At 42.5% G+C, this 12500-nt stretch overlaps 1 protein-coding gene across 1 annotated transcript in view; it reads left to right on the forward strand.

Moving 5' to 3' along the window:
* LOC106879500 (uncharacterized) overlaps window positions 1-12500 on the forward strand; it is a 42696-nt gene that overhangs the window by 1834 nt on the left and 28362 nt on the right. The window contains exon 2 of the mRNA XM_014929105.3: window positions 9503-9763. Within this exon, the coding sequence (XP_014784591.1) occupies window positions 9528-9763 (236 nt within the window). The 5' untranslated portion in view covers window positions 9503-9527. The remainder of the gene's footprint in view (window positions 1-9502; window positions 9764-12500) is intronic.

Consider the following 12500-nt stretch of genomic DNA (forward strand, 5'->3'; position numbering starts at 1 on the left):
GTATCGGAATTTAATGCGAATAAAATGTTGGTGGGCTCGCACATAAACATACTGACATCATAGAGACACCAACAAAATGAAACTTGAAAATTTGACAAAAATATGTGTCGTGAGCCTGGATGTATGTTTGTGCGCCTACCAGTTCTGGTTTTCTATTTTTTCTGTTGTTGTTGTTTTTGTTTTTTGTTTTCTTCACATACAAATTCCGATATAACCCATATCTACATCATCTGAGGGGTATTTGTAGAAATTTTCACCTAAAAATACGCGTTTTTCTGAAAGTTATGAAGAAATATATTCAACTCGTGTGAATTATCCGAAACTCCTCTCTCCCTATATCGGAATTTGTAGTGAATAATTTTTCACTGCAAATTCCGATATAGTTGGAATCTACTCCATCTGAAAGGTATTTGTAGAATATTTCTTTGGAAAATATCCATTCTTTTCCAAGATATAACGAAACAAATTTGGTGGGGCACGCTTGTGCAGATATACCCACGTTTATTCATATAAACACATGCTTACTTGCAAGCAGACGTGTAAACAAGCAAGAAAGTGTTTATGTATATGTGCGCGCGTTTGTTTGTAGACACACACACGTACATACGTTCATACGCATACATATATAACAAAGACAAATACCCATATATACGTTATGACACGTGGACACGCACATACACACGCATTTAATATATATTGTATATGTATATACCTATGAGCGGCTTTGAGTTTGTGCTTGCTCTGCCACCACCGCCTGACAACAAGCGTTCGCTTATTTACGTCATCGTAACATAGAGTTCGGCATCTTAAGAAACCAGGGTCCGATTCGCTCGACTAAAACCCTTCAAGGCGATGCCCCAGCATGGCCACAGTCAAATGACTGAAACAAGAGATAGATTAAAGATGCAAACACACACACACACACACATACACACAACAAAAACGGTGAACAGATTCAAGCGGAACATAACTTACTTGAAACTTAAGTGAGACTAATCCAGCCGGTGCTCAACGAGATTTGCTAGAAATAGCAGCCAAACATCTCTCAAATCACACTCAATAGGCTTCCAAAGCGGGAATGTAGTGTCCTTAAGACATAACGTCTGCAAAGTAAAATACTGAGGGATAGTCACGGCTGGAAAGTCTTCCATCCTATGTCTGATCAATCAGTGTTTATTAAGCTTTTTTACAAAGTCCCATGAACATCACCGGAATCACTTGCTAGAAACAGCAGGCAAACCTTCCTCAACTGGAAGATATATGAAAACATACGGGATGATCATGGCTGGAACGGTACTGATCCTAGACCTGCTCTCAGCAGAGGATGAAACATCGAAGGCGAGTCAACTGCGTCGCGCGACTACTAGATATAGCAGCCAAGTCTCCCCAGAAAGTACATGCTACTGTACTGAACAGGGACGGGTCGCGTTAGATTATGTAGTCCCGGGGTAACACCTTAAAGAGACAGGATGGTCACGGCCGGAATAGATTTGATTAGAGCTTTGACCCGGGTTAAACAGCTGCAACGGCATGCTTGTTATGCAACAGCGCGAGCAGCAGCTATAAAAGGCGCAGCAGCAGCAACATCAACATCAACAGTGGCAGCACGAAACTAATTAAAGCACGCACCTTGCCTGTCAACAACAACAACAACAACAATAATCATTACACAGAAATAACAGCACTGACAATTACAACAGGCACTACTACTGCTGATATTACAACTATTACTGGTGGTGGTGGTGGTGGTAGTAGTAGTAGTAGTAGTAGTAGTAGTAGTAGTACGATATTAAGTACGATTTAATATTCTTATATGCATATATATATATATATATATATATATATATATAGAGAGAGAGAGAGAGAGAGAGAGAGAGAGAGACAGACAGACAGACAGACAGACAGACAGAGACAGACAGACAGATAGATAGATAGATAGATAGACAGACAGACAGACAGACAGATAGATAGATAGATAGATAGACAGATAGATAGATAGATAGATAGATAGATAGATAGATAGATAGATAGATGGATGGACAGACGGATAGACCGACAGACAGACAGACAGACAGACAGTGGTGGTATGAGTACAGACCGGTTGTTGATCAAACTAAGTCCTAAAAATCATGCGGTTTTATTTTTAGTCATCCTTTTTTTCAATTCTTTCTTATAATTTCTCTGCAATTCGTGTATCTCGGGACCCATTATCCAATACGTTCTTTCTTTTGGGTTATAAGCATGTGGTCGTATGGGTTCTTCGCTGTTATTTCTAGCAGGTCGACCGCGGAAGAGGGTTGTCGCTTTCGTATGTAAACAGACTGAGAGATGCAACATGATGCAGCTGACAATAACATATGCTCTCTCACTCACACACACACGCACACACACACACACACACACACACACTCACACATACACACATACATACTCGCTCACACATACTCGCTCACACACATGCACACAGGCCCACACAAACACACAGACGTATATATCTGTCTACTGACACACACATAAAGACATTTACGGAGACAGGCATGAACTTTTATAAACACAGGCGTGGCAACGTCGTTCGTTGACAAGCGAGAAGCTTGCTTCCGTTACATGGGTCTTGCGTTCAATCCCACGACGCGGCACTTTCGGGTCTAGTGTCTACTAGTTTAGCCCTAGGCGGACCAAAGTCTTATGAGTGAATTTAGTCAACGGAAACTGGAAGAAGCCCGTTATGTATACTGGACCGCTGAAATCTACAAGTTCTTTTCATTCTCTCTCTGTTTATTTTCTCTTATTCCTTTCCGTTGAAGAGCATAGGCTCGAAACATAAAAGACCTTTTCATTTCCCCGAGGGTCAAATTAATACACTTGCTTGTTAGGGCATTCAGCTCACGATCGTAAGGTCGTGAGTTCAATTCCCGTCGACGCATTGTGTCCTTGATCAAGACACTTTATTTCACGTTGCTCCAGTCCACTCAGCTGGCAAAAATGAGTAGTACCTGTATCTAAAAGGGCCGGCCTTATCACACTCTGTATCACGCTGACTCTCGTTGAGAACAACGTTAAAGGTGCACGTGTCTGTGGAGTGCTCAGCCACTTGCACGTTAATTTCACGAGCAACCTGTTCCGTTGATCGCATCAGCTGGGACCTTCGTCGTCGTAGCTGACGGAGTGCTCTTATATATATATATATATATATATATATATATATATATATATATATATATATATATATATATATATATATATATATAGCACCACCACCACCACTCGATAGTTCGTTTTGGTTTATGCCCCCGAGATATAGCGATTCGGCAAAAAGAGTTTGATAAAATAAGTACCAGGCTTTAAAAAAAAAGATGCATAATTGCTGGGGTCGGTTTGTTCGACTAAACTATGATCCATGAACCCTTGGTGGTCCGGATAGGTAGTTCTAGGGGTCCGCCAGCATGTTAAACTGTCAGAACTTTCAATATTCTGTGGTCCGCTGGAAAACTCGTTTGAATAAAAGAGGTCCTTGGTAGTAAAAGGGTTCGGAACCACTGGACTAAACCCTAGAAAAGCTAGAATTTTCGAATAAGGGAAGAGAATGGCTAACATGCATTTTATGGGTACAATCTGTAAGTGGAACAGTTAAGATATGCAAGACTTTTTCTAAACTTCGATATGCAGCAATTACCGTTGTTAATCCAAATTCCATCGATGGCGCTTCTGCTTATACACACATGCACATATATATTTAAGGGTGTCATGAAAACCCTGGCTGGAGGCCCAACTTTCCGAGTTCTTTTACAGGGCTTAGAAAGAAAAACTGAAGGACCGTTGCAATAAGTGTGTGAATCTGAGAGGAAAATATGTTGAATAAAATCATAATTAACTGATCCTCCTGTATTTTCTTTTACCCGAAACCAGGAGTTTTTTAGAACCTTCTCGTATACATACGTTTACACATGTACGCATGCGTGTACACATGCATGCACACACACACACACACGAGCGCCCCCCCCCCCACACACACACACGTACACACACGTAGAGACACATGTGTCGATTTAATAAAAGTAAACATTTAGCCTCTCTTTGACACCAGACCACGTGGTTATAAAGGCTCCTGTCACTCAAGGTTAATCGTTTCACAGCACTCTAGAAAGTGCCCCACCAGAGCTCGGATTCGAACAAAGATACGCGCGCGCGTGTCTGTGAGTGTGTACATATGTATACAGATAGATAGACGGATAGAGATAGATAAGCATAGATAGATAGATAGATAGATAGATAGATAGATAGACATATACATATATAGGCGTAGCTATGTGGTAAGTAGCTTGTTTACCAACCACATGGTTCCGGATTCAGTCCCACTGCGTGACACCTTCGGCAAGTGTCTTGTACTATAGCTTCGGGCTGATCAAAGCCTTGTGAATGGATTTCGTAGACGGGAACTGAAAGAAGCCCGCCATGTATGTAAGAGTGAGAGAAAGTTGGGGCAAAAGAGTACAACAGGGGTCGCCACCATCCCCTGCCGGAACCTCGTGGAGCTTTAGGTGTTTTTCGCTCAATAAACACTCACAACGGCCCGGTCTGGGAATCGAAATCGCGATCCTCCGACCACGCGTCCGCTGCCCTGACCACTGGACCATTGCGCCTCCACATATCAATATACTTACTGTTAAAAAAGTCGGGTGTGCGTGCGTGCGTACGGTTACTTAATAAATGAAAAAATACATCGTAAATGAACGACAGATTTAAAAAAACGTTTACGTATATGGAGGGTACAACCGGACGAGTCCCTAATTCTTCATACACACACACACACACACACACACAGCCATGCCTGGAGAGAGAGAGAGAGAGAGAGAGAGAGAGAGAGAGAGAGAGAGAGAGATAGAGGATCCGAAGCTGACCCAGCAGCTAAGATTCGTGTCTCCACGACATCGATAACTCAAGAATCGATACGTCCTGACATTGACTATCGTCGCAGATGAAATCAGGGCGTAAAATACAGGAAGAAATACCTGACGGTATTTCTTCTAACTTCCTAATAATACCCACAATGCACTGTGTAGGACTTCTATTATAATTTGTCGACCCTGAAGAGATGACCAGCAATGTTGATTTCAGCCGGATTTGAACACAGAATGTAAAGAACAGAAATAGCTACGGCTTTTTGTTTACCCTGTTGCATACGATATACTGTTTGGCTCTTTATTTTATCTGCCGAACTGCAGTGTAAGGGGGACGTAAACAAACGAACCTTGGCTGTCAAACGGTGTTAACAAGTTATGGACAGAGTCAGTCATTAAGATGTGTGCATACACACACACATCACACATCACACACACACACATCACACACACACATCACACATCACACACATCACACACACACGCACTCATACACGTACGCACATGTGTGTTCGTACACACACAAACATACCCCCACCACCCCCACATCAGGCGCATGTACGCACTCACGTACATACACACACACACACAAACGTAATCCACACGCACACACAGACACACGCACACACCACACCATGACACACGCACGCATTCTTACACACATACACACGTACACACACGGTCACACACACACACACACACACACACAAACACACACACACACTACAAACACCACCACCACATCAGGCGCACGTACGCACTCACATACATACACAGACACACACACAGACGTAATGCACACGCACACACCACATCATAACACACGCACACACCACACCATAACACACGCACGCACTCTCACACACACACACGTACACACACGGTCGCACACACACACCACTACTACATCAGGCGCACGAACGCATTCACATACACAAACACACACACAGATATCACGCATACGCACATACACACACACACGCACACTCTCTGTCTCTCTCTCTCTCTCTCTCTCTCTCTCTCTCTCTCTCAGACACACACACACACACACATACAGGCGCGCGCGCACTCTAAGCATGTTTGCCGTGATATTCGAAGCATACAAATGGCACTCCGTCGGTTACGACGACGCGAGTTCCAGTTGATCCGATCAACGGAGCTGTCTGCTCGTGAAATTAACGTGTAAGTGGTTGAGTGCTTCACAGACACGCGTGCCCTAAACGTTGTTTTCAGGGGGACTTAGCGTGACACAGAATGTGACAAAGCTGGCCCTTTTGAAATACAGGTATAACCTATTCTTGGCAGCTAAGAGGACTGGAGCAACGTGAAATGAAGTGTCTTGCTCAAGGACACAACGCGTCGCCGGGAATCGAACTCATGACTTTGAGCCGATGACCCTAACCGTGCCCTCGCGGACGCTTTTACACAGGAATTCTATATACACACACGATGGTGGGTAATAAAGACGGAATGGAGAGAGAGAGAGAATGAGAGAGGGGGAGTAAGAGAGAGAGGGCGGGGGAAGATGGAGAAAGAGGAAAGAAGAGTCTGTGTTATGTAGTAGGAGGAGGAAGAAAGAGGAGAGGTAAAGGAATAATAAAAAGGAGTGAGAGAGAGAGAGAGAGAGAGAGAAAGAAAGAAAGAAGGAAAGAAAGAAAGAAGGAAAGAAAGAAAGAAGGAAAGAAAGAAAGAAAAGAGAGGGAGACGGACGGGTAGACAGATAGATAGATAGATAGATAGATAGATAGATAGATAGATAGATGCAGATAGATAGATAGATAGATAGATAGATAGATAGATAGATAGATAGATAGATAGATAGATAGATAGCAAACTGCTTCAAGAGAGCTAGGGAAAGGGAGGTTACTACGGGAAATCCAGAACGTAGTAGTAGTAGTGGTGGTGGTGGCGGTGGTAGTAGTAGTAGCAGCAGCAGTTATAGTAGTAGAAGTAACATATTCGGTCCAATAGCAGCTCTGGTAGATTCCATTCATAAAATATTTCCTCCGGAAGAGGAATAAAAAATTATTCGTTCACACTGTGTACGTGTGTTCGATTACACTTGCCAGAGTGACGGTTAAACTTGCATCGTATTGTACTTCTTATGTTCATTGTGGGACCAGTCTCTCTCTACACACTGTCATACGGTGATGTACAGCCGAGTGTGACGACCATGTGGTTGTGTCTCGAGAAGCAGGGCAAATCATGTGTTGCGTAGAGAGATGAGAGATGTGTTGTGTAACAGTTAAGTGTAGCGCTGGCTTTGCGAAGTGTGCGGACCACATGTGACGACCACTTCTTATACGTGTTCGCTCTAGAACAGGGGTCGGGGAACTTTTTAACCAATTACTCCGACGTTGCCCCCTTGATTCAAAAGGACGAAAATCATAGATTCTTTGAATTCGAAAGGTTTATTGAATCAATTTGGCGTGACGTCTCCTAAACACATTGAACAAATGCAATGTTGTCAAAATAAATTTTCTGTCGTAACAAGAAACACGTTTTTTATGTAATCTTACTTACGTCTAATGAGTCCTCATTAGACATAAGTAAGAATTTCGTTTTTACCCTACTAAGGGTAATTTACCCCGGTTTGCCGACCCCTGGCCTGGAAGGTGCTGTATATGCCGGCATATAAGACGTGCTATTTTTTTATATATATAGTTTCTTAGACATATCAAGAATTTGTCATGCGTCTAATGTAACCGGAGATGAGAACACGAGTCTATGAATGTATAATGAGTGAAATTTTTTTTTTCTTTTCACAAAATTTGTGCTATGTAGTATGCTTCCAAACCACATGGTTCCGGGTTCAGTCCCACTGTGCGACACGTTGGGCAAGTGACTTCTACTACAGATTCGGGCCGACCAAATCCTTGTGAGTGGATTTGGTAGACGGAAACTGAAAGAAGCATGTCGTATATATGATTTTATTAACAGTGTGATTTGAGGTAACTTGGCTGCGGTATCTAGCAAGCCGAATGACTTTGATATAGCTTTACCGAATTACAAATGTCCGTCTATCCATCCATCCTCTCCACCCGCTATTCCTGGGAGAGTTGTGGGGAAGGGGTCCTTAGGCAACTTCTCGGTGGGGTCCTATCAGAAACAACCCTCATTACACCTTCCGGGTGGATTCCCAAGTCTGACGAATTGGGATTATACATATCATCCAACCACTTCGTTCTTGATCTACCCCTAGTTCTCCTGCCAGCTGGCTCATCTTGAAGAATTCGTCTTGCAATTCTTTACCGAGACCTTCTGATCACATGTCCATTGTACCGGAACTGTGCCTTCTTTAATCGAAGAAGTAGTGGCTTGACTCGAAGAGACTTCCCTGATTTCCGAGCTTCGCAGCTTGCCAAGTAACGTTACTTAAGAAATCCTTCAAGGAAACTTCACTTCGACCGCTTGTGTCGATTTAATGTGCAGAGTCCTGAAAAATGTATGGGCCAATATTACTTGGAACCAGTGTGGTCTCGAAACCTTGTCATGTGTGGAAGTGGTTATGAAGGAGCGCAGGTTTGAAATGAGATTGCCCTCTCCTACAGGGTCTAGTTTCTCGGCTGGACAAGTTGCAACCAACCGAAAGCATTGGTTTTTATTGCTCCAGCCCTCGCCCACATTCTTCCGTATCAAGAGAAAAGAGTTCCCCTGGAATTAAGGGTTAAACCACATGAGAAAGTTAGGATTTGGAATCGGTTATCAGAGGCTGTTTAAGACGCATGCCCTAAATGAACACTGTGGCACAACTTCCTTACCAACTTGGAACCACACGCACACACACACGCACAGCACAACGCAGCAGAGCACACACATATGTATATTAAGCGGCTAGCCAGGTCGCAAATCTTAGGCTGATGAGACCTGCTACTGGTGCCATACAAACAAATGCTACCTGCTTCGTGACTGAAACCGGATCCCCTCCCTTGAGCAGTTTGCTACTCTTGTGAGATGGGTGTCTGGACAACCAGCAGGACTAATAACAAGATCTGTCGAAGGGCGAATGAGCTTCCAATGGGACAACGCCCATCCAGTTGGGGGAGGCATATGTGTTGGCACTCTGTCGCTTACGACGTCGAGGGTTCCAGTTGATCCGATTGACGGAACAGCCTGCTCGTGAAATCAACGTGCAAGTGGCTGAGCACTCCACAGACACGTGTACCCTTAACGTAGTTCTCGGGGATATTCAGCGTGACACAGTGTGACAAGGCTGACCCTTTGAATTACAGGCACAACAGAAACAGGAAGTGAGAGTGAGAGAAAGTTGTGGTGAGAGAGTACAGCAGCGATCCTATGACCACGAGTCAACTGCCCTAACCACTGGGCCATTGCGCCTCCACGGGGAAGGCATATAGAGTTATAGTAATATCTGAATGTCTGACTGGATTTCTGAAAGTGTTTCTGTAATTTAAATGGGTTGACAATTAAATCAACCTATTCATTACTCTCCTATATATACATATATACATTTGTGTGAATGCTTTTTTTTACTGTGGCTATTACGTTCATCATATCTATCTCTTCGCCAATATTATCAGCTTTTCACCTCTCTTTCTCTCTCTCTCTTCCTCCCTCTCTCTCTATCTTCCATCTCCATTCAGGCTCATCACGACGATCGCTGTCACTATGTCGGACAATTGGAAACAAAGAAGTATGCACTACCTGCTCGCATTATCGATCTGCTGGTTGTTCTCGGCCGAGATTCTTCAGGCCGGATTTCTACCCCGATCTACCACAGAGGAGGACCAGGAACAAACTGACAGCAGTACATCACCTACACTCAGAGCCTACCCCATCGTAAATGACACAGGTTCGAATTTCACCCAGGACCGTCAGAACTCTAACAGCGACCAATTCCGATTGTAAGTATTCTTTTTATGTAAAATGTTTTGTTTCAGTCTAATTATTATAGTAATTTTTTTTTTTTTGCTGGCTTCACATATAAACTATTCACAGTGATGTGCCGTCGTATATTTTTGTTTTCAATATATGAACCATTAACATTGATAGCAACAATCGAGTGCTTATTAATGCAAAGACCCAATCTTCGACCACCTGTCGGTATTAATAGTTTCTAATATAATTGTTATAAAACCACAGAGATCTGAGGTAGAAAAGCCTGTTGCCAATTCAATTTACCTGCTTTTGACATGTTTTATGGTCTTTTAGTGTTATGTATGTGTGTTTTATGGTCTTTTAGTGTTATGTATGTGTGTGTCATAGTATATGTACTATTTTTACATAGGTGGGTGTGTCACAGTATGCGTGTAGTTATATATGTATGCATCACTGTATATCTGTGTGTGTGTCTGTGTATGTGCGTTTTTATCACTATAGGTACTTATCTGGTGTAGGTTCGTGGCTTAATGGTTAGGGTATTCGGCTCGCGATCGTAAGGTCAGGAGTTCGATTCCTGGCGGCGTGTGTTGTCTCCTTGAGCAAGACACTTTATTTCACGTTATTCCAGTTCACCCACCTAGCAAAAATGAGTAGTACCTGTATTTCAAAGGACCAGCCTTGTCACACTTCCTGTCACGTTGCATCTCGCCGAACACTACGTTAATGGCATGCGGGTCTGTGGAGCGCTCAACCACTTGCACGTTAATTTCACGAGCACGCTGTTCCCTTGGTCGGATCTACTGGAACCCGGGTCGTCTTAACCGACGGAGTGTCAGTTATATTCTTATCACCCACGGTGTATACGTGTGTGTGTGTGTCATTAGACGTGTCTATGTGCTAGGATACGTATCTAACCGCTATGTATTTGCATGTGAATGTAGTTGTTAATGTATACATGCATGTATGTATGTATGTATGTGTGTGTGTGTGTGTTTGTGACCAGAACTTGTGAGTGTGTGTGCGCGTCTCTGTATGGGAATAGGTTGACTTATACACCAAGACGACATGATAGTCAAGGCTTGAACAATTTCGAGGAGCAAAAACAGTAATCACCAACCGGAAACCGTTCTACATGGTTGTTCTAATTGCTCAGTGTAACAGCCAAAGTTCCGCCATTCAACCTGTTATTGTCTTTAAAAAAAGGACAGCATAGATCAATGAGGGTGCCTGCGTTTGAATAACGATGTAACCAATATACTAGTAAAGGTGCATGGCCTTGTAGTTAGGCTGTTGGGCCCACAGTTGTCTGCGTTAGATTCACACACTGGGTAGTACGTTGCGCCCTTGGACTAAGAACTTCATTTCATTTTTTTCTCCAGTCCAAGCAACTGAAAATTTGTTACATCTATAGAATGATAGGCTATTAGCCTAAAATCTTGCAAATGCAAGATGTCAGCGGCCCTTGATGGCTATGGAACATTGGAATGATAACCTATACGTTCTACTCCATTTATCTCAGTGTCATGTAGAAATCACCTGAGCCGCAGAGATAACTCTATAAATGAATAGACTTACCCAGTATTTATTCATTGCTAGAAGGGACACCGTATTTCGTTTAGCAACCATAATGTACTACCAAGTATATAAAAAGAGTTGTAAGTCAGTACTGTCTCCTACCTTTTTGTGTTAGCAGTGCGATTCAATCACTTCGAATATTCTATACAATTTAGAGCCAGTAAATAATACGTACGTAATAGTGGCCAAGAATGTGTTAATCATGTAAATTGGTACATTCATTAGTGTTACACCGCTACACTTAGTGGTTATTTAAGCAATGTGTCCGTGGATGATTAATGGGATGATAAATGGTTAATTGGTGGTGTTGATGAAAGTGCAATAAATCTTGAAATATCTATATACATCCATCACCTCTTTTTCTATCATCGATCGCATTATTTGCATATACAAGTTCGCATACGAAACGTCGTAACTAGAGTCCACTTCGAATGGGAACACTACATATATATATCAGCTTGAACGAACACTGGCCAGGAATTAAGTTATATATATTCTTTTTGTTTTTTACTTGCGTCAGTCATTTGACTGCAGCCATACTGGAGCACTGCCTTTAGTCGAACAAATCGACCCCAGGACTTGTTCTTTGTAAGCCTAGTACTTTTTTATTGGTCTCTTTTGCCGAACCGTTAGATTACGGGGACGTAAACACACCATCGCTTAACAACCGATGTTTGTGTGTTTACGTCCCCGTAACTTAGCAGTTCTGCAAAGGACACTGATAGAACATGTACTTGTCTTACGAAGAATAAATCCTGGGATCGAGTTCTTCGACTAAAAGGCGGTGTTCTAGCATGGCCTCAGTCAAATGACTGCAACAAATAAAAGAATATATATACATATATATACATATATATACATATATATACACACAGACACAGACACTCACAACCCCACACACACATATACACACTCATATATATATATATATATATACATGCTTACGTGTATATGAGTGTGTGTGTGTGTGTGTGTGTGTGTGTGTTGTTTATAAAAAGACAAACCACGCAACTGGTTTCCCTCCATTTTACAAACAACTTTCTTCAACATTCAAAACTATATTTTTCTCCACACACCGTCGCATCCCTTTCAACACACACACACCCATACACCCATACACACAAACACATACACACACACACACATACACTCACACACACACACACATGAGGGCAGTGCAAAGTT

This window comes from Octopus bimaculoides, chromosome 9, assembly GCF_046866305.1.
Source record: "Octopus bimaculoides isolate indiv1 chromosome 9, ASM4686630v1, whole genome shotgun sequence".
In the NCBI taxonomy this organism is placed as follows: Eukaryota; Metazoa; Mollusca; class Cephalopoda; order Octopoda; family Octopodidae; genus Octopus; species Octopus bimaculoides.